The sequence below is a fragment of the Miscanthus floridulus genome, chromosome 4 (assembly GCF_019320115.1).
Source record: "Miscanthus floridulus cultivar M001 chromosome 4, ASM1932011v1, whole genome shotgun sequence".
In the NCBI taxonomy this organism is placed as follows: domain Eukaryota; kingdom Viridiplantae; phylum Streptophyta; class Magnoliopsida; order Poales; family Poaceae; genus Miscanthus; species Miscanthus floridulus.
In genome coordinates, this window is record NC_089583.1 from 9903257 (window position 1) to 9925886 (window position 22630).

Here is a 22630-nt window from a genome sequence, read left to right on the forward strand (position 1 = left end):
TAATCTGTGGATTTCCCTTCAAGAAAATTAAGGATCGTTTCACTAATGCTATTAGTACACCAATGGGGACAAATGGAAACTTAGATAGTGATGCTAGTGGCAACATGGTGGATCAAAAGATGTATCAGTATATGATTGGAAGCCTACTCTATGTGACCGCATCAAGGCCGGATGTCGTGTTTAGTGTATGCATGTGTGCTAGATTTCAAGCCTCATGGCAACAAAGAGAATATTTAGGTACTTGAAGCATACACAAAATGTTGGATTGTGCTATCCCAAAGGGGCTAGATTTGAGTTGATTGGTTATTCAGACTTCGATTATGTGGGATGCAAAGTTAAGAAAAAAGAGCACATCGGGCACATGTTAATTGTTGGGAAGATCACTTGTGTCTTGGTCATCAAAGAAGCAAAATAGTGTAGCACTTACAACCACCAAAGCAGAGTATATTTCGGCTGGTAGTTTTTATGCTCAATTACTTTGGATGAATGCTACTTTGAGTGACTTTTGAATCAAATTCAAGTAATTTCCATTGCTATGTGACAATGAGAGTGCCATGAAGCTCACCAACAACCCGATTCAACATTTAAGAACAAAAGCACATAGATGTCCGCCATTATTTCATAAGAGATTATCAACAAAAAGGAGACATTTGCATTGAGAGTGTGGGCACCGATGATCAACTTGCTGATATTTTTACCAAGCCACTTGATGAGAAGAGGTTTTGCAAGCTAAATATGTGTTGATGCACCCCCATTGTATGACATGCCTCTCCTTCAAGAAAAGCAAAGTAAATTTGATTGACATGTCATTCATCCTTTGCTAATGACTTGTTTAGTGCATCTAGTCATTCCTATCATGTCTTAGGCTCATTCATGAAAATCAAATGGATTCGATGCTTGTATGGTACCACTATTGCTTCTATGTTTGAAATGATCTAGTGGTAGCATATGACATGTTTGTGTGCTTGTGAACATGTTTAATCTAGAAAATGAGCTATAAGTGTTTAACTCAATATTGTCAAGATAACCCTTGAAATGAGGTGTGAAGAAGCTTGATTTCAAGCCTCACCAAGACAGAGTCATTTGAAGACAACAAAGAGAATATTTAGGTACTTGAAGTATACACAAAATGTTCGATTGTGGTATCCCAAAGGAGCCAGATTTGAGTTGATTGGTTATTCAGACTCCGAATATGTAAGATGCAAAGTTGAAAGAAAGAGCACATCGGGCACATGTCAATTATTGAAAAGATCACTTATGTCTTGGTCATCAAAGAAGCAAAATAGTGTAGCACTTTCAACCACCAAAGCAGAGTATATTTCGGCCGGTAGTTGTTGTGCTCAATTACTTTGGATGAACGCTACTTTGAGTGACTTTCAAATCAAATTCAAGTAATTTCCATTGCTATGTGACAATGAGAGTGTCGTTAAGCTCACCAACAACCTGATTCAACATTCAAGAACAAAGCACAAAGTTGTCCGCCATCATTTCATAAGAGATCATCAACAAAAAGGGACATTTGCATTGAGAGTGTGGGCACCGATGATCAACTTGCCGATATTTTTCACCAAGCCACTTGATGAGAAGAGGTTTTGCAAGATAAGGAATGAATTGAACATACTTGACTTCTCAAATATGTGTTGATTCATCCCCATTGTATGACATGCCTCTCCTTCAAGCAAAGCAAGGTAAAATTGATTGACATGTCATTCATCCTTTGCTAAGGACTTGTTTAGTGCATCTAGTCATTCCTATCATGTCTTAGGTTCAATCATGAAAATCAAATGGATTTGATGCTTGTATGGTACCACTATGTAACACCCAAAAATTTGCTTTTCTTTAAATAGAATTAAATTCATTTAATTATGAATTTTTGCGTACATTTAAACCTAGGGAAAATAATAATCTTTATTGAAATTAAAAGTCAACATAAGTTTAGCAACATGGTTGAGTATTCATGCTGCTGCATATCATTTTTGTATTGTGTGGTTTGAAATCGAATTTCAAATTGATTCGAATTTGCATTTAAAAATTGTTTGGAAATTGGTTCAGAAATAGAAAATGAACTTCTCTCCCTCCCTTGGCTTTTGGCCCGAAGGCCATCTTCTTTTCTCTGGTTCCTGGCCGCAGGCCTGTTTCCTCACCGCGCTGGCCCAGCTATTCTGCTCGGCCTGGCCTGCTTTTCCTCCACGGCCGTGGCCCATTCTGCTTCACTGTGTTGGCCCGCTCAGCCTTCCCCCACAGCCAGCAGCTGGCCCATCTCGGCTTGGACAGCCCGCCCCACGCCCTCCATCGCTACCACCCCAGGGCCACACGTTAGAGCTTTCCCCTACCTCGTAACGTGGCCGCGCTGGATTGTGCTCCGGTTGAGTCCGCTGCCGCCCCGTTTCCCCTCCGTCTTACGTGCGCTCCAAGCCAGCGCCGCCCCGTAAATAGCAATCCCAGGTGCCTCCGCCCTCCCTTGACTCTAGTGCAGCTCCGTCCGAGCCCTAGCCTCACCTTCCCAAGCTCGACGGATCTTGCCGACGAGAAAAGCGCATCCGTCGCCACTGCTAGACGCCTCTCCGTCGTCACGCTCTGCCTTCTGCTCTCCGCATAGAGGTTACAAAGCCACAGGATCCGTTTTCCCTCTCTCTCTTCCGGTCTCTGTGTTCCTCTCACCGCCGCCGATTGTTCGTAGGTGCAGAGCTTCCCATCGAGCTGCACGTCACCACCGAAACCTCCCCGACCGACGCGAGTACCCTAGGTGAGCTCGCCTTACCATGCTCTATCTCCTGGTATTTTCCTGTCAAGTTTGGAGCTCGGTAACCCGATTCCGGTGAGGTCCCGCCGCCATCAGTGGCAAGTCACCGCGCCGGAGTTCTGTTCCGGCTGGCCTGAACTTACCGATCCGCCCCGACCGTCCAATCTAAAATCAAAGTCCAGGATTAGAACTTACCTCTTCGCTGGTGATTTTACAAAAAGGCCATTATAATTATTTTAGTCTTAACCCGTAGTCCCTGGCTTATTTCAAAAGGACCCCTGCGCTTTTCTGTTATCGAACCCATAGTCCTTCGCGCATTCCACAGATTATGCCTTCTTGTTTTAAAAGCGTATTCTTTTCGGTTACTTAAAAGTATGTTTTCACCTATTTACAGTTTTGCCACTAATCTTGTTTTAGCTGTAAAATCTCCGTTTTAACTCCGATTTGACTCGTTCAAATTGTGTTAGGTTCGTAATTAAGTAACCTACATGATCATACTATTGTTGAACATGTTTTCAACTTTTAAAATTCGAGGTTAGATTTAATCTATTATTTTACTAAAGGAAAACTTGTTTAATTCATAACTTCTTCGTTTTAGCTCCAATTTTTGTGATCTTCGCGTCTGTGTGATCGTAGCGAGACATAGATTCGTTTTACAAACTTTTCATCTTGATTTTATGTTGATTGATATACTATTCTAATCTATAGCTTTGTTTGCTATGCATGATTGTATGGATGCCTGGGTGGTGATGTTTGATCTCGAGTAGACAGTGAGTTTTGAGTTGGTGATCTGGAGCAATGCTTTGAAGATCAAGACCAGCAGCGATACTTTGAATTAAGGCAAGTATAATATGAGGCTCCTTGTTACCTATTCACTTTAATGCAATCTCAATTCATGTGCATATGTTAAGGAACTGCTTGGAGTCTACCTACCTTGATTTTGATTATCCAGTCCTTGATATACCTATGGTTTTGCATGTGGGCAGTATGCTCAGTTTGCTCCAACTAATAGTGATTAAAGAATACACTTAAAGATATATGCAACATGGTATTAAAAGATGCTTTTTAGCAATATGGAATCAAGGGGGCTAGAGCATTGGGCCTTTCCTTAGGGTGCTCTAGTTTCTCTCCATAAGGACTTGTCTTTAAGTGGCTACCCAGGACTTATAGTACAACCATGAGGACTACATGGCTCTCGTCTTAGTCTAGTACCTTGCTCTTTCTAGTTTGTAGCAGTTTACCGAAAGGGCAAGAGGGGCATACCGGGCTAGGTATGGGCCTCATCCCGAGGGTGTGTACTATGTTGCGGGTATCAGTGCCACTTTTGGAGATGACTCCATAACACTTGGGAGATAGAATCCTTAGCGACTGCTCCTTATTAGAATGACTGGAGAAAGGCTTCGTAGTGTACCCTGCCTGCTCACCTTGGAGGTGTTTTGGGAGTTGCAAACCCGGGCATATGGGCAACACGACTCATGGTGAAAGTGTACAACCTCTACAGAGTGTAAAACTGATATATCAGCCGTGCTCACGGTCACGAGCGGCCTGGACCCTTACTGAATAGTTGGTTACTCGGATGGTTTGGGTTAAGATTAAAATTGCTGATATCTCTAATTATTCATATTCGGGAGCCTAAGCATAACTTAGTAACTTATGATTAAATAATAAAATATGACCAACTAAAAGTGCTTACCGCAGTTCAGCCGTGTCAAGCCTTTTGAGCCTGCATCCCCTCATGTTATGCTTGCTAAGCGGTAGTAGCTTACGCTTGTTTTATTTTAATACTTTGGCAAAATCCCGGATGGGTACCAGATGGAGGTTCTTCAGTGGAGTTTTCCAAGTGGTGTTAGGCTTGTGATCAACTAGTTGATGATTCCTGTGGTGTTGGAGGCTTCGCTAGAAGAATAGAGTTATAGTATATACTATAAAGTAAGACTATGTCTTTTGTAACAACTACTTATGCGCTATGTAATAAAGGCATTGTCTTTGATATTACCCTTTTATTTGTAACTTTATGTGTGAATTGAATTTCTGGGCACACATATGGTGTGTATCTGGTTTTGTCCTTAAAACCAGGTGTGACATAGTGGTATCAGAGCTATATCGACTGTAGGACGCTAGCCTAGTTAGAAAAGGGTCGTTTTAAGGTTTAGAATTCGCTATGAAATCCTTGATCTATAAACCTTGCTATTTTCTCCTATACTATATTATTGCCTTTGCTGTTCATCTCCTCCTTGTTGCTATAAATTTTGTCCCTATCTACACCCCTTGTTTTGAATTGCTTTTAGAGCTATCACTTACCACATTCTTGCGCAACACGAAGGTGAAGCTGTAGAGTTTTGAGCCCTTTATACAACAAGAATGCTAGTAACGTGAGTAGAGTCATTGAGTGCTAATGCTTGAGATGTGAACCTGTAATGATTGAATGGTTGTCTTGATGTTCATGCTTGATTTGGATCTTTGTAAGGATTGTAATGATTTTGTGGGTTATGCTCACAATTTCATTTAGTTTACATGATAAGGCATAAGGACGAATGATTAGATAGTTGGGTTGGTCTTTCTCATCTCTGTGCATGCTGTTCTAAGCAGTCAGTGTTCATCGGGTTATATCTCCTCAGGTAGATGCCCAAAAGTCATGGATTACAGCCAATAATTGTGCTAAATGTTGCAAACAGATGGTTTCTACTAGGAGAAGTGCTTCACGTGATGCCAGAAGGAATGCCCCTAATGTTAATCCACCACCACCAGAACCTCCAACCATAGAGCAATCTATGATGGCACAGACTCAATTGTTACAGACCTATGTTCAGAATGTATGCATCAACCCACATCAAGCACCACCGAGGAACAAGCATGGTGAATTTATGAAGGGACATCCGCCAACATTCTCTCATGCAAGCGATCCACTAGAAGCTGATGACTGGCTTAGAGCTATGGAGCAACAACTTAACATAGCTCAGTGTGATGACCATTAGAAAGTGCTTTATGCATCCGGTCAACTTCAAGGAGCAGCTTTAGACTGGTGGGAATTATTTCAGGTTGGGAAAGATGTAAATCAGATTTGTTGGGAAGATTTCAAGACTGCCTTTAGATCTTATCATGTTCCAGAAGCTTTGGTAGAAATCAAGGAGGAGGAGTTCCTCAACTTGAAACAAGGTTCCATGACAGTGTGTGAATATCATAACAAATTCACTATGCTGTCACGTTATGCTCTAGGAGAGGTGGTTAGTGATGCTAAGAAACAGAAATGCTTCTTGAAAGGATTAAATGATGGACTTCAACTGTAGTTGATGACTGTTGAGTATCCTGACTTCCAAACTTTGGTGAATAGAGCCATTTTGATTGAGAACAAGTGTCGGGAAATAGAAGAGAAGAAAAGGAGAATTCAAAGCCAATCTATAGGTAGCAACACATGCCACCGCTACACTCCCCAGCAAGAATTTCAGTAGAGATACCAGGAACCAGCTAGTCAGTGGGATTCTGATCCTCCTCAACAACTCCCTCAACACCAGCAAGAGCAACAGTATGTGAACTAGAGTCCACCTCAGGAACCCATCATCAACTCCCCAATGAAGGATAGTGTGCCCAACACTCCCTCTTCAGGCAAGAAGTGCTACCGTTGTGGTGAGCCCGGTCATTGTGCAGGTCAGTGTCCAAAGAAGCCGAATAAGCAACAATCCCACAACGAAAACCATAAACAACAGACTCATGTGCAAGGTAGGGTCAATTATGTGATGATAGAATCTGCACAAGAAGCTCGTGATGTTGTGTTTGGCACGTGTCTAGTCAACTCTAGCCCTGCATCGATTTTGTTTGATTCTGGAGCTTCACATTCCTTTAGTGCACATCGTTTTGTTAAGGATCATGATATACCAAAATGTCCTATGAAGAAACAGATGTTAGTTAACTCACCTTGTGGGGATATGCAAGCTACTCTAATGTGTCCACGTGTAAGAGTTGAAATAAGGGGGGTAGAGTTTTTGGCAAATTCGTTGGTGCTGAAGTCTTCAAGCATAGATGTAATTCTTGGAATGGATTGGCTAAATCCATGAAAGGCTATTATCCAATGTGAGAATGGTATAGTACACTTGACATCCAAGTTGGGAGAAGAAATTATTTGTAAGGCAACTACAATGACAAGAGAGGTGTGCAGTGTTAATCAGATGGAAGGTGCAACCATAGATAAGACCAAGGTTGTTAATGAGTTTCCAGATGTTTTTCCCAATGATTTGCTGGGTATGTCACCAGATCGTGATATTGAGTTTATTATTGAGCTTTTGCCTGGAACTGCACCTATAGCCAAGAGACCATATCGGATGGGACTCAAGGAGTTAGAAGAACTTAAGAAATAGTTAAAGGAGCTACAGGATAAAGGTTTCATACGTCCTAGTTCTTCACCATGGGGAGCCCTAGTTATATTTGTTGAGAAGAAAGATGGTACACAGAGGATGTGTGTGGATTATCATTCTCTCAATGAGGTAACCATCAAGAACAAGTATCCTTTGCCTAGAATTGATGATCTGTTTGATCAATTACGAGGTGCTTGTGTGTTCTCCAAGATTGATCTTCGCTCTGGTTATCATCAGTTAAGGATTCGTTCATCGGACATTCCCAAGACTGCTTTTACTACTCGGTATGGATTATATGAGTACACAGTTATGTCCTTTAGGTTGACTAAAGCACCTGCATACTTCATGTATATGATGAATAAGGTGTTTATGGAATATCTCGACAAGTTTGTTGTGGTCTTCATTGATGATATTCTAGTCTTCTCCAAAACAGAAGCAGAACATGAAGAGCATATGAGATTAGTCCTGCAGAAACTTAGAGAACATCAACTGTATGCTAAGTTAAGCAAGTGCGAGTTCTGGCTGAAGGAAGTCTCTTTCCTTGGGCATGTTATCTCTAATGGTGGAGTAGCTATGGATCCCAAGAAGGTTAGTGATGTGTTGAGTTGGAATCCGCCTCAAGATGTAAGTGAAGTCCGGAGTTTCCTAGGCATGGCCGGATATTATCGGAGGTTCATTGAAGGTTTTTCTAAGATTGCCAAGCCTATGACATCTCTACTTGAGAAGAATGCTAAGTTTGTATGGACTGAGCAATGCCAAGCCAGTTTTGAAGAGTTGAAGAAAAGGTTGACTATAGCTCCGGTGCTGGTACTACCAGATCTGCACAAGAGTTTCTCCATCTACTATGATGCATCTCGACTTGGGGTGGGTTGTGTTCTTATGCAAGAAGGACGAGTAGTAGCTTATGCATCTAGGCAACTAAGGAAGCATGAACTAAATTATCCAACCCATGATTTGGAGTTAGCAGCTGTGGTTCATGCATTGAAGATTTGGAGACATTATCTTATTGGGTATAAGTGTGATATTTATACAGATCACAAGAGTTTGAAGTATATCTTCACTCAGTCAGATTTGAATTTGAGGCAACATTGTTGGTTAGAGCTAATCAAGGACTATGATTTGGAGGTACACTATCACCCTGGCAAGGCAAATGTTGTAGCTGATGCTTTGAGCCGAAGGAGCTATGTTAATGCAGCTCTAGCGACACAGTTACCTAAGGAGTTATGTGCTGAATTCGAGCATCTTAATTTGGGAATAGTTACTAATGCGATGGAATTGGAAGTGGAACCTACACTTGAACAAGAGATCCGCAAGGGTCAGTTGGAAGATGAGAAAATCAAGGAGATAGCAGAGCTGATCACAATTGGCAAAGCACCGGGATTTCGATTGGATGATCAGGGAATAGTGTGGTTCGGAAAGAGAGTATGTGTGCCAGCGATAAAGTCCATTCGAGAGATGATTCTAAGAGAAGCTCATAACTTAGCATACTCTATCCATCCAGGTAGTACTAAGATGTACCTAGATCTAAAGGAGAAATACTGGTGGTATGGTTTGAAAAGAGATGTGGCCGAGTATGTAGCAATATGTGACACCTATCAACGAGTCAAGGCAGAACATCAAAGGCCAGCAGGTTTACTTCAACCTATGAAGATACCTGAGTGGAAGTGGGAAGAAGTTGGTATGGATTTGATTGTTGGATTACCACGCACTCAAAGTGGCTATGACTCGATTTGGGTAATAGTAGATCGGTTGACTAAGGTTGCTCACTTCATACCGATTAAGACTACATATACGGGTGTAAAGTTGGCAGAATTATACATGCAACGGATAGTATGTTTGCATGGAGTTCCTAAGAAGATTGTGTCAGATAGAGGTACTCAGTTTACATCACACTTTTGGAAGAAATTGCATGAGTCTATGGACACTAAGTTGAATTTCAGCTCAGCTTATCATCCACAAACTGATGGACAAACAGAGAGAACCAATCAGATCTTAGAGGATATGTTGAGAGCTTGTGCTTTGCAATATGGTACAAGTTGGGATAAGAGTTTGTGTTACGTTGAGTTCTCCTACAACAATAGTTACCAGAAGAGTCTCAAGATGGCACCATTCGAGGCACTATATGGTAGAAAGTGCAGAACTCCATTGTTCTAGAATCAGACAGGAGAAAGTCAAGTGTTTGGACCTGAGATTCTCAAGGATGCTGAAAGGCAAGTGCAGACTATCAGGGAAAACCTAAGAGTGACACAGTCAAGACAGAAGAGTTATGCTGACACTCGAAGAAGGGAATTGGTTTTTGAAATAGGGGAGTATGTTTACCTAAAGGTGTCACCTATGAGAAATGTGAGAAGGTTTAATATGAAAGAAAAATTAGCACCAAGGTATATTGAACCTTTCAAGATTTTAGAGAGACGTGGAGAAGTAACTTATCAGTTGGAATTGCCTGAGAGTTTGTCAGGTGTACATGATGTGTTCCATGTGTCTCAATTAAAAAAGTATTTGTGCGTACCCAAGGAGCAGATACCGTTAGAGGAGCTTACAGTTAAGGAAGATCTTACGTATGAGGAATTTCTGGTAAAGATTTTGGAGACGGCACAAAGAGTTACAAGGAGCCGAGTTATAAAAATGTGTAAGGTTCAGTGGAATCGGTATACAGAAGATGAGGCTACTTGGGAAAGAGAGGAGGATCTAAGAAAAACATACCCACAGCTTTTTGAGTAAGTATCGTCCGAATCTCGAGGACGAGATTCATTTTAAGGGGGGTAGAATTGTAACACCCTAAAATTTGCTTTTCTTTAAATAGAATTAAATTCATTTAATTATGAATTTTTGCGTACATTTAAACCTAGGGAAAATAATAATCTTTATTGAAATTAAAAGTCAACATAAGTTTAGCCACATGGTTGAGTATTCATGCTGCTGCATATCATTTTTGTATTGTGTGGTTTGAAATCGAATTTCAAATTGATTCGAATTTGCATTTAAAAATTGTTTGGAAATTGGTTCAGAAATAGAAAATGAAATTCTCTCCCTCCCTTGGCTTTTGGCCCGAAGGCCATCTTCTTTTTTCTGGTTCCTGGCCGCAGGCCTGTTTCCTCACCGCGCTGGCCCAGCTCTTCCGCTCGGCCTGGCCTGCTTTTCCTCCACGGCCGTGGCCCATTCTGCTTCACTGCGTTGGCCCGCTCAGCCTTCCCCCGCAGCCAGCAGCCGGCCCATCTCGGCTTGGACAGCCCACCCCACGCCCTCCGTCGCTACCACTCCAGGGCCACGCGTCAGAGCTTTCCCCTACCTCGTAACGTGGCCGCGCTGGACTGTGCTCCGGTTGAGTCCGCTGCCACCCCGTTTCCCCTCCTGTCTTGCGTGCGCTCCAAGCCAGCGCCGCCCCATAAATAGCAATCCCAGGTGCCTCCGCCCTCCCTTGACTCTAGTGCAACGCCGTCCGAGCCCTAGCCTCACCTTCCTGAGCTCGACGGATCTTGCCGACGAGAAAAGCGCATCCACCGCCACTGCTGGACGCCTCTCCGTCGTCACGCTCTGCCTTCTGCTCTCCGCATAGAGGTTACAAAGCCACAGGATCCGTTTTCCCTCTCTCTCTTCCGGTCTCTGTGTTCCTCTCACAACCGCCGATTGTTCGCAGGTGCAGAGCTTCCCATCGAGTTGCACGTCACCACCGAAACATCCCTGGCCGACGTGAGTACCCTAGGTGAGCTCGCCTTACCATGCTCTATCTCCTGGTATTTTCCCGTCAAGTTTGCAGCTCGGTAACCCGATTCCGGTGAGGTCCTACCACCGTTAGTGGCAAGTCACCGCGGCAGGAGTTCTGTTTCGGCCGGCCTGAACTTACCGATCCTGCCTCGGCCGTCCAATCTAAAATCAAAGTCCAGGATTAGAACTTACCTCTTCGCTGGTGATTTTACAAAAAAGGCCATTATAATTATTTCAGTCTTAACCCGTAGTCCCTGGCTTATTTCAAAAGGACCCCTGCGCTTTTCTGTTATCGAACCCGTAGTCCTTCGCGCATTCCACAGATTATGCCTTCTTGTTTTAAAAGCGTATTCTTTTCGGTTACTTAAAAGTACGTTTTCACCTATTTACAGTTTTGCCACTAATCTTGTTTTAGCCGTAAAATCTCCGTTTTAACTCCGATTTGACTCGTTCAAATTGTGTTAGGTTCGTAATTAAGTAACCTACATGATCATACTACTATTGAACATGTTTTCAAGGTTTAAAATTTGAGGTTAGATTTAATCTATTATTTTACTAAAGGAAAACTTGTTTAATTCATAACTTCTTCGTTTTAGCTCCGATTTTTGTGATCTTCGCGTCTGTGTGATCGTAGCGAGACATAGATTCGTTTTACAAACTTTTCATCTTGATTTTATGTTGATTGATATACTATTATAATCTATAGCTTTGTTTGCTATGCATGATTGTATGGATGCCTGGGTGGTGATGTTTGATCTCGAGTAGACAGTGAGTTTTGAGTTGGTGATCTGGAGCAACGCTTTGAAGATCAAGACCAGCAGCGATACTTTGAATTAAGGCAAGTATAATATAAGGCTCCTTGCTACCTATTCACTTTAATGCAATCTCAATTCATGTGCATATGTTAAGGAACTGCTTGGAGTCTACCTACCTTGATTTTGATTATCCAGTCCTTGATATACCTATGGTTTTGCATGTGGGCAGTATGCTCAGTTTGCTCCAACTAATAGTGATTAAAGAATACACTTAAAGATATATGCAACATGGTATTAAAAGATGCTTTTTAGCAACATGGAATCAAGGGGGCTAGAGCATTGGGCCTTTCCTTAGGGTGCTCTAGTTTCTCTCCATAAGGACTTGTCTTTAAGTGGCAACCCAGGACTTATAGTACAACCATGAGGACTACATGGCTCTGGTCTTAGTCTAGTACCTTGCTCTTTCTAGTTTGTAGCAGTTTACCGAAAGGGCAAGAGGGGCATACCGGGCTGGGTATGGGCCTCATCCCGAGGGTGTGTACTATGCTGCGGGTATCAGTGCCCCTTTTGGAGATGACTCCATAACACTTGGGAGATGGAATCCTTAGCGACTGCTCCTTATTAGAACGACTGGAGAAAAGCTTCGTAGTGTACCCTGCCTGCTCACCTTGGAGGTGTTTTGGGAGTTGCAAACCCGAGCATATGGGCAACACGACTCGTGGTGAAAGTGTACAACCTCTGCAGAGTGTAAAACTAATATATCAGCCGTGCTCACGGTCACGAGCGGCCTGGACCCTTACTGAATAGTTGGTTACTCGGATGGTTTGGGTTAAGATTAAAATTGCTGATATCTCTAATTATTCATATTCGGGAGCCTAAGCATAACTTAGTAACTTATGATTAAATAATAAAATATGACCATCTAAAAGTGCTTACCGCAGTTCAGCCGTGTCAAGCCTTTTGAGCCTACATCCCCTCATGTTATGCTTGCTAAGCGGTAGTAGCTTACGCTTATTTTATTTCAATACTTTGGCAAAATCCCGGATGGGTACCAGATGGAGGTTCTTCAGTGGAGTTTTCCAAGTGGTGTTAGGCTCGTGATCAACCAGTTGACGATTCCTATGGTGTTGGAGGTTTCGCCAGAAGAATAGAGTTATAGTATATACTGTAAAGTAAGACTATGTCTTTTGTAACAACTACTTATGCGCTATGTAATAAAGGCATTGTCTTTGATATTACCCTTTTATTTGTAACTTTATGTGTGAATTGAATTCCAGGGCACACATATGGTGTGTATCTGGTTTTGTCCTTAAAACTAGGTGCGACACACTATTGCTTCTATGTTTGAAATGATCTAGTGGTAGCATATGACATGTGTTGTGGGCTTGTGAACCTATTGTTTAATCTAGAAAATGAGCTATAAGTGTTTAACTCAATATTGTCAAGATAACCCTTGAAACGAGGTGTGAAGAAGCTTGCCATTGGATCAAACTAAGTTAAATATCTTTTGCAAGTGATCTAGTTGAACCAAATTTGGGAAAATGATCATCACTTAACATGGTTTCACCCCAACCTATCTAAAATTTGAGCTCACCTTTTTTGGTCTTTGATGACAAATGGGGAGAAGTAATTCACAAAGATAAGGGGAGAAATACAAAGATAAGATAGGATTGACAATCTAAGCGGATTAAATAAAATTTGAAGCACACAAGTAGGGGAGCAAGCTCATAAACTTGTTTGATGCATTTGAATGTGCATTACATATGTTTACTTGCATGGCACAAGTTTCTAATTCTATATCCATGCTTAGATGTGCCTTGCTTGCTTTACAAGTGGTGTTCAGTGAGTACAACTCTATTCATGTGGTGTTCGGTCGTACCGAAAAGCTTATTCTCTTCAGCCACAGTCACAAGTATTCAGTCGTACGCCTCAGCGCCACAATCACAAGTAGGTTGGGAGGTAGCCTAGTATCAGCCTAGACGGTGGCTACCGTCGATGATGGTGATCTTGTGGTTCCAGGTGTACACGCTCTGTAATGTTGATCTATCTATACATATTGCCGTGTCCACAGATATGGACATTCCTATGACCTATGCTTCCCTTGATTAGTGAGTGGAGTCCTTTCATCTCTTCCCCCTAGGTTGTTGTTAGTTTCTGGCGTTGGCCATTGAGGCAAGGCACGAGAGGGAGTTGTCCTTGCTGCCTAGAGAGTGAGAGTGTGGTGAGATGTGTGTGATGGGATGGGTGAACGTGTGGATGAAATGAGTTAAAACTTGATGAACTACTATAAATATTTGATGAACTTACATAGGAAAACTACAGCCATAAATAGGCCTTTTTCTCTACCCTTGCATTACACTTACCATAAAGCAAACGCAAAGCATAGGGTGGGGGCCAGTGGTCAGTACAAATCAGACTGAAAGATATTTGGCAGGTTCAGATGTCATCTACGACCACGACAATAGAGAATAGAAGGATTAGGTGGTCTTGTTCCTGCGCTCAAGTTTGGTTGAGGAGATGAACTCTATGCCCGCTGATGCTCTACTTCTACTCTGATGATTGCCTGTGAAGGAGGAGCCTTCACCCGTTGAGGCGCTACGTCTACTTTGATAATGTTCTATGTGTGTCTCCGCTAGTATACGATGTAATTAGGTGTGTTACCAAGTGTTGTAATACCTTGTAAACTTATAATTCCGCAATGTATGAACTGTGGTATCAACTGAGTAATGATAATGTGATAGCTTGGTCTTCCTGGACTATCACATTTTGATGTAATATGCGGATTTCCCTTCAAGAAAATTAAGGATCGTTTCACTAATGCTATTAGTACACCAATACTTGATTATATATTTATATATGTAAGTATACATACTATATACATAAGAATGCATAAAAAAAAGTTAGGTACTCCTGGGAACACCCATGAATACCCCTGGAATTGAAGCCTATTTTTCCACCAGTAGTAATACAAGGGCATTTTTTGTGTAGTGTTAATTCTAGTTATTGATGCATTCTCAAAACAAGGCTTAGCTTTAATTTCTTATTTTTTGAGAGGTTTTGCTTTATTTTCTGTTTATAAAAGTAAGTGTGACTGTGCGAGAGAAGAATTCTTTTACGTATAATTAATTAATTAATAAGGAGTAGCTTTTGTGGTGAAGGATATATATAATTACATGGATTCACCACTCAGCGTCGTCTCTAATGCGGATCTGAGACACGTCTAGTGCGACAACCTCCAGAATCCTAGCAAATCTCCATAGTAGGGATGAAAACGGACCGGATATGGACCAATATCACCGATATTATATTTGTTTTCATCTTTTTGTCCGGATTCGGATTCGAATACAGATAGTATTAGTTATGTCGGATAGGATACGATTGGGTATCGACATCATAAATATGTGATTTTAGTATTTGGATACGGATACGGTATCGGATGTTAAATATCCGGACTTGGATACGGACAGATCTGAACTCCTCTATACAAATTTGGTCTCAAATACGGTCGGAAATTATTGATACCGTTTTCACCCCTACTCCAGAGCATAGCTTAGCTATTCAGTGAGTACAGCTCTATTTGCGTGGTGTTCAGTCGTACGGAAAAGCTTATTCTCTTCAGCCAGTCACAAGTATTCAGTCGTACGGAAAAGCTTAGGCCCAGTTTGGTTCTTCAGGTGACTCCTAAAATTCCTATCACATCGAATGTTTGACACATGCATAGAGTATTAAATATAGACTAATTACTAAACTAATTGCATAACTTGCGACTAATTTGCGAGACGAATCTTTTAAGCTTAATTAGTTCATGATTTGACAACATGGTGTTACAGTACATATGCTAATGATATATTAATTAGGCTTAAAAATTCGTCTCGCAAATTAGTCTTCATCTATGTAATTGATTTTATAATTAATCTATATTTAATGCTCCTTATTAGTATCTAAACATTCGATGTGACATGAATTTTAAGAGCTATTAGAGCAAGTGCAATGATACAGCCTGCTGCCGGAGAAATAAACTCCAGCCTGACTTTCATTAAATGCAGCAGCGGCAGCCAGCAGCACGTTGCACCCAATGCGGAGCCTGCGCAGCAGCAGAGCAGCCAGTAAAAACGCAGCACACGCGTATCCACCCGCTTCAAGCCGGCGTTTTGCGAGACGCCCGCTCTGCACTCTCTCTCCTGTCCTCTCTCTGCCAGCAGGGATTCAGCCGGCTTGCAGCCAGCCATAATACTTGCTCTTAGAGAACCAAACACCCCGTTATTCTCCTCAGCGCCACAGTCGCAAGTAGGCCAAGCCACTGGTAAGTGCTACCACTCCTTTATTATTATTTATTAATTCAACCCGTGTGTTCTGTGCTAACCTCGTACAGTACGATGTTATTCATCCGTCCTTTTCATACTGTTGGCGTGTCTCCAATATTTTGTCCGCTGCCGAACCGTGGGAGTACAGTACGACGTTATTCATCCGTCGTGTTCAAAGTTTAATGTAATACTATGTGCAGTTAAAAGTATTATTATGCATGACATCAAATAAGTGTATTATAAAGATATATCTCATGAAAAATCTAAAATACTTATTTGATATTATAAATATTTAATAATTTTAAATATATGTAGTCGAATTTGAGATTATTTAACTAGCTACTGTGTTGGAATTATATTTTTTTTGTATGGAGGAAGTAGTTAGTAGTACTTGTTTTGAAGAAAAGGCTGCTCCTACAAATATATTATTTACCATACGTACAGTGAACTTCATTTTCTGTTTATATATACATGTAAACCATGGACAATATTAAATCGTGTTATTTCAGATAGTTACAAGCTAGTTACAACTTCTCGCATACTGCACGATCTACAAAGGTCCCTTTGGTTTTCTGGAACAGGAAACACACATGAGCAACATAGGATATGAGCTCCACTGAACCGGATCGAAACAACTACAGCCCTGTCATCAATGCTTAATAAACTAAGTAATGCAGAGTTGTTTCCTTTAACAGATATACTCCATCGCAGTGGCCTGCTATGCTGCTTATCCGTCAGTCGACGCACGCGCACCTGACCACACCATGCGCCCGTGGCTAGGGTTCTGATGAGGACCTCGCCAGCCTCGGTAAGTTCAGCACCCTCCCTCTCCCACTCTTCTTCTCTTTCCCAACTCCTGCAGGCATAGAAGGGGGTTCGGGGGAGGAAAGACGACCAAGCGGTGGGGACGACGGCTGAGCGGTTTAGGGGCCCTGGCGACCGTGGAGGTGGCCGGGCCAGGTTGGGAAGGGCAGTGTGGAGCCAGGATTTAAAATTGGGATATTTCCATTTCCTTGTCTTTGCTGTTCTATCCCACAAGGTCCTCAAATTAAATCAACTGATTTCTTCTTCATTTTGCAAACCAATAGCGATACTATTACTGAAATTGATAATAGCCCTATAAATCAGTAAACTCTAAACTTCTAATTGAACAACCAAGAATTGGAGTATGGAGAGTGGAGAATGGAGACCTGCAGCCTGGTGAGTAGAGTCCTGGCCATCAGGTCTAGCCGGCAGCCGGCCTTGGATCTGGCCACTAGCGGCAGCGGCACGGGTGCGCTGCAAGCCCCAGCCCCTGCTGCCCAGCGACCCAGCCACTAGCCACTCTATTGCTGCCGCGCTAGCTGGCTGGCTGCGGTGCTGCCTTGCTCAGCCACCACCCCTGTGCTCGTCGCCGCAGCCTAGGGTTAGTGCCAACGTAACCTAGGGTTAGTGCCGCCAACACATGTTCCGTTCCGTGACCGAGACCGAGACGTGAGAGGTAGAGAGTATGCGACAGTGAGGTGCCGAGGGGTCGGGGGCATGGGATGGAGGGTGAGAGGCCAGGAAGGACTGAAATGGCTGAGGTGGACTGGCCTGGGGAGGTGGGCAATTTGGAAGCAAGGCCGAAGGCTAGTATTTTACCTGTTTTGGGCTAAAATGCGCGAAATACTACAGAATATATAGGATTATATATTTAATTTATATATACACGTATATACACATATTTACATACAAGTATACCAAATTAGTTCGGTATTCCTAGGAATACATGGGAATACCCTTAAATCCGCCCATGGGGGCGGGGGAGCTCCATGGCCTGAGCTCGCCATGGAAGAAAAAGGGGAAGGGGAAGAAGACTGCCCGAGCGGGCGCACTAGGGTCTTGCTGGAGCTCTGCAGTCGTAGAGCTCCAGCGAAACCCTAGCACGCCGCGGCATGGTGTGTGGCGGCAGGGGTAAGGATGTGGTGGAGGAGGGGCGCCAGAGGGGGACAAGATGACGGCCGCTTGCGCGAGAAAGAAGACGACCACCGTGCGAGAGGAGCCGTGAGATTGGGATGGTGACTAATGGTTAAGTAAACCATGAAATAGAGACAGACCCTTTCTTTAAATATACAGAGTCTAGTAGCCAACCAAGTTTCTTTTGTTTAGGGCAGTCCTAATGAAACAAACTAGTAGTTTCTATAACATAGGATACCGCACAAAAAAGTACTACTTTCCAACCCATGGTTTCTATGAGTAATAATTATTTTCTCTTTCTCTCTCCCAACTCTATCTTCTTCCTCCAATGAGAGTGCGACACGAGCTCACTAGAAACTGGTGGTTTCTCTCCAATGGCGATTTCATGGTTTCTTGGTGCGTTGGGTCAAGAGTAGACCTGATTTCTTCATGAAGAAACCATTTCTATGATTTTTGCTCTCTTTCTTCATTAATTACGTTGCCATGTCAGCGTTTTTCCTACATGGCAAGTCATTTAACGATGATATAAACTATCATCAATGCACCATTGGGACTACCCTTATATCAACACTACACACTGTGTATATACTCCTAAAGCGATAATGGTAGTGGTACAACTAAAGCGATAGTGATAGTGGTACAAATATATAGTAATTAACCACATGATGCATTCATGACAAGCATATTATTCCATTAGTTAATAATGTACTCCTAAGATATAGACATAGTGTGTATCTTTTGCTGTGTACGTACACAGCAAAAGATCCATATGAACGAAGCTTCATTGGGGCAAGATACAAAATATGTGAAGGAAGAAGCCAAGGAATGAGTGTGAACCCCTTTGCCTCTTTCCGACTCTCCCACACAGACGAAGCTCGAGGTCTAGAGTCGAAGCTCGAGGTCTATCTCCTCGCGGGCGGTGTTGGTGTCGGCGCTCTGAGGTGGGGCGGCAGAGGTGTGGGAGGTCCTTCTCCAGATGCGCATGTCGTCCACAGTGTCGTTGTCGGGCTTGTTGCAGGGGTCATAGGGTGCCGCTGCCGCTGCCGCCGGGAGCACCACGTGGTCCATGTAGTAAGGCGGTGCCCCACCGTCGTCAGGCCTCTCGAGCTTGATGCTGGTGGCGGTGCCGCCGTGCGAGGAGATTGGGACGCACATGGAAGCGTCGGTGGTGCTTCTGTTGCGGCGGCGGCCGAGACAGTCCGGCCGCGCCGCTGCGGCGTGGTGGTGGTCGTAGTCGTCGTAGACGTGCGGATTCCAGCTGGCGGCGCGCTCTTTCTTGTGCGCGTTCTGGTGGCCGCCGAGCGCCTGCGACTTGAGGAACTTCTTGTTGCAGAAGAGGCACGGGAACAGGCGCACCTGCTTCCCGCCGACGGACCTCGTCGGCGCCGCCACTTCGTCCGTCTCCTCGCCGCGTGCCGCCGGCGCCAGGTCCAGTGAGATGTTCACCGCTGGTGCTTGCGATGGCGGTGACGAGCGCTCCTGCTCCATGTGCAAACTGCAAATGCAAACAGCGCGCTGCTGACTCCCGTGCTAGCGTTCCAAGAAGTACTTGGCGAGAAAATATATAAATTGTCAGTTTCCGACAAATAGTGCCATGTTTCGCTAAAATTAGAGACGGCGAAGATGATTCTATGTCCAGAAATGGGAGGAGCTAGCAGGACGAATGCGTGAAGCACGGAGGATCTAGGACGATGAGTTGGAGAGAAGCATTTTTTTTGACGCTGTGGGTCGTAGTAGTACTTGACGAGGTGGGGTGATAAGCATCGAGTCCTTTCAACAGCAAAGGAACATAATAATTGGAAATTTGGAATAGCAAGCTCCCCTAAGGCAAAAAAAACTGAGCACCTACACATATATATAGGGCGAAGAGCAATACTGTAGTATTATCTCCGTTAACTGTTAGTATATTATTTCATTAGCGCATGCATGTATATATACATATATGGGTGATATTGATAATCAAGTACCAGTATTGGGAGGATAATTGGATGGGAGACAAGCCTTTTAGTGAGGTTTATCCTAATGTCTATAGAATAGCAAGAATAAAAGGTGATACGGTGGCAAATGTCTATGGACTGCACCACTTAATGTGTCTTTCAGACGAGATTTAGTAAGGGACAATGTTTCTTCTTGGTATGCGCTAGTGTCTAAAATTGTCTTGGTCAACCTCACAAATGGTAATGACGTGTTTCGATGGAACCTTAATAAGAATGACAAGTTCACAGTCCGGTCTATGTATAGGTTCATGATTTGGCAAGGACTTCTCCCAGAAAAAAACCTCTCTCTTAAGGGTACCATTGAAAAATTATGGTTTTCCTTTGATACTTGCAAAAGGGAGTTACTCTTACTAAAGACAACATAGCAAAAAGGAATTGGCAAGAAAGTAAAGTGTAGTTTCTGTAGCTCTTTAGAGACCATTCAAAACCTGTTCTTTGACTGCAACTTTGTGAGGTTTGTTTGGAATTCGGTGCTGTTCACCCCTCTGTTAGGTACTCAACAGTGGACAAGAAGGCTGCCACAAACCCTTTCTTGTGAAGAAAAAGAAGAATGCCAAAGTGGTGGCCATCAAGGTTGACAAGAACGCCAATAGGAAGTGGAGCAAACCAATTTGGGTGCCTTGGGACATCATCTCAACCTTGAAGATCACCAAAAATGTTTGGGTCCCGAAGGGGAAGTGAGAAGTCTAGTAGACTTCAGGGAATTTGGAGACTTGGCAAAAGTTTGGATGCATATTGTGGAGTGCATCAAATTAGCTGATGCCATTGCCAAGTAGGTTATTGAAGACATTAGATCTAACTTCCCCTTCCCATGTTGGGTAACTAGATTTAAATTCTTGCAATTTCAGTTAACATCTAGTTCATTTTATGCCTAGGTTTGCATATGCAAGTTTAAATTCTTGTTTTCATATATATACTAGGTAAATCGTATGGTAGGATTGCTCGTGCTTCACTCATACACATGAGCAAACCTACATGGTTTAAATTTTTTAATTTGGAGCACGACACATAGCTCTTGCTTATAGTTGGTTTTATCTTATATGTGCCAAAATCCAAACTATATATAACTTTCCCAAATATCAGCCATAAAAAGTACTCAGCTTCACATAATATCATCTTACAAGTGATATTTTTACCTTAAAAGTCTAGTGCATGTCTCCTACAAGTATTCAACACTTGTATGCAAACTTTTAGGGGGAGGTTAGTCTCACTACGCCAGATTTGCACATCAAGAACCGGCAGTGATGTACCTTCACTGCCGGTTATGAGCTTGAAAATGAAAAAATGATTGGGGCTGGGCTAAAACCGGCAGTGAAGGACCACATCACTGTCAGTTTGTGGCTTGAACCGGCAGTGTTTTGGTGGCCACTCATCACTGCCGGTTTAAGCCAAGAGCCGACAATGATTGGGCCCTATCACTGTCGGTTCTAGCCAAGATCCGACGGTGATAAGCCTACAACACAAAAAGGCTACAGCCGTCCTCTCCTTCCTCCTCTCTTCCATCCCGAGAATAGAGGCGCATGTTTGGACCCTTCCCTCCATTGCTGCGGCTGCTCTTCACCATGCAGCTAGTGCTTAGATTTTGAAGAATGGCTTGATCTTTTTGCTTTAAGGTTAGTAACAAACATCCATTCCTTTGATTTTGTTGCTTAATTAGCTTTGTTTTGATGGCTACATTGCTTGATTCTCATTCTAGTTCTTTCTCCATTCTAGAGAGCACTTTTCCAATTGGACATTTGTGCAAGGCTCAAATTATGGTGAATCCATCATCCAAAAGATTGGTGTCTATGAACACATTTAAATTCCTAGCTAATTATTCCATGGTGGTCAATATCATCATTGTTAGTATGTGATGCTATAATTAGTTCTTAGAAGTAGAGTAGAATAGTTGTTCTTCAATATTGTGCAATAATTATTTTTTACTACGATTTTCAATTTACAGGGCCAGGGCTACCAATTTCAATTTTTCAATAATTAGTGTACAATAATGTTTTCCAAAAATGGTACTTTCGAGCTACAATTGTTGTTCATGAAGCTCGATTTCTTATTAATTCTTTGTAATTACTATCTCAGTATTTTTTTGTGCAGAGATGGATCGAGAGTGGATGCATCTGTTCCGAACGGACAAGCGGTACATGCATGGCGTTAGCCAGTTTATCACCGATGCCAAAGCCCATGCTGGGAATGGGAACCCTGTCTTCTGCCCATGCAAAGATTGCAAGAATCATAGGAACTTTTGTCAAATTGAGTCTATACGATCGCACTTGATTACTAGGGGGTTCATGCCAAACTATACGATATGGACTATGCATGGCAAGGTTGGTGTAAATGTTCTGCGGGAAAACGATGATGATGTGGACATGCCTGACGTAGCCATCCATGATGCTGACAAGGAACCTGGTGTCAACAAGGAACCTATGGCCATAGTTAATAATGTGTTTAGGAACACGCTAGCTGATGACACCGAGGATAACGATGGCATTTCTCAGCTGCTACGTCATGTAGAGACCGGATGTCTTAGTGAAAGACAACTAAGAAAGCTAGAGAAAATGAGACAAGATGGCAAAACACCATTGTATAGGAATTGTCCAATGAGCAAACTGGAAGCCGACATCATGCTGTTAGAGTTCAAATCGACAAACGGATTGAGCGATAAAAGCTTTGATCAGTTGTTAGGTATAATAAGGAAAATGCTCCCAGAAAAAAACGAGTTGCCAGAAAAGACATACTTGGCCAAGCAAATGATCTGCCCCATCGGCCTCGAGGTTGAAAAAATCCACGCGTATTCCAATGATTGCATATTGTACTGTGGAGAAAAATACATAGACTTGGACAAGTG

At 42.7% G+C, this 22630-nt stretch overlaps 1 protein-coding gene across 1 annotated transcript; it reads right to left on the reverse strand.

Moving 5' to 3' along the window:
- Positions 1–18676: 18676 nt before the first annotated feature.
- LOC136548035 (zinc finger protein 8-like) lies at positions 18677–19392 on the reverse strand. The gene has a single exon (XM_066539692.1). The coding sequence runs from the start codon at positions 19280–19282 to the stop codon at positions 18677–18679; it is 606 nt and encodes a 201-aa protein (XP_066395789.1). The 5' UTR covers positions 19283–19392.
- Positions 19393–22630: the final 3238 nt, after the last annotated feature.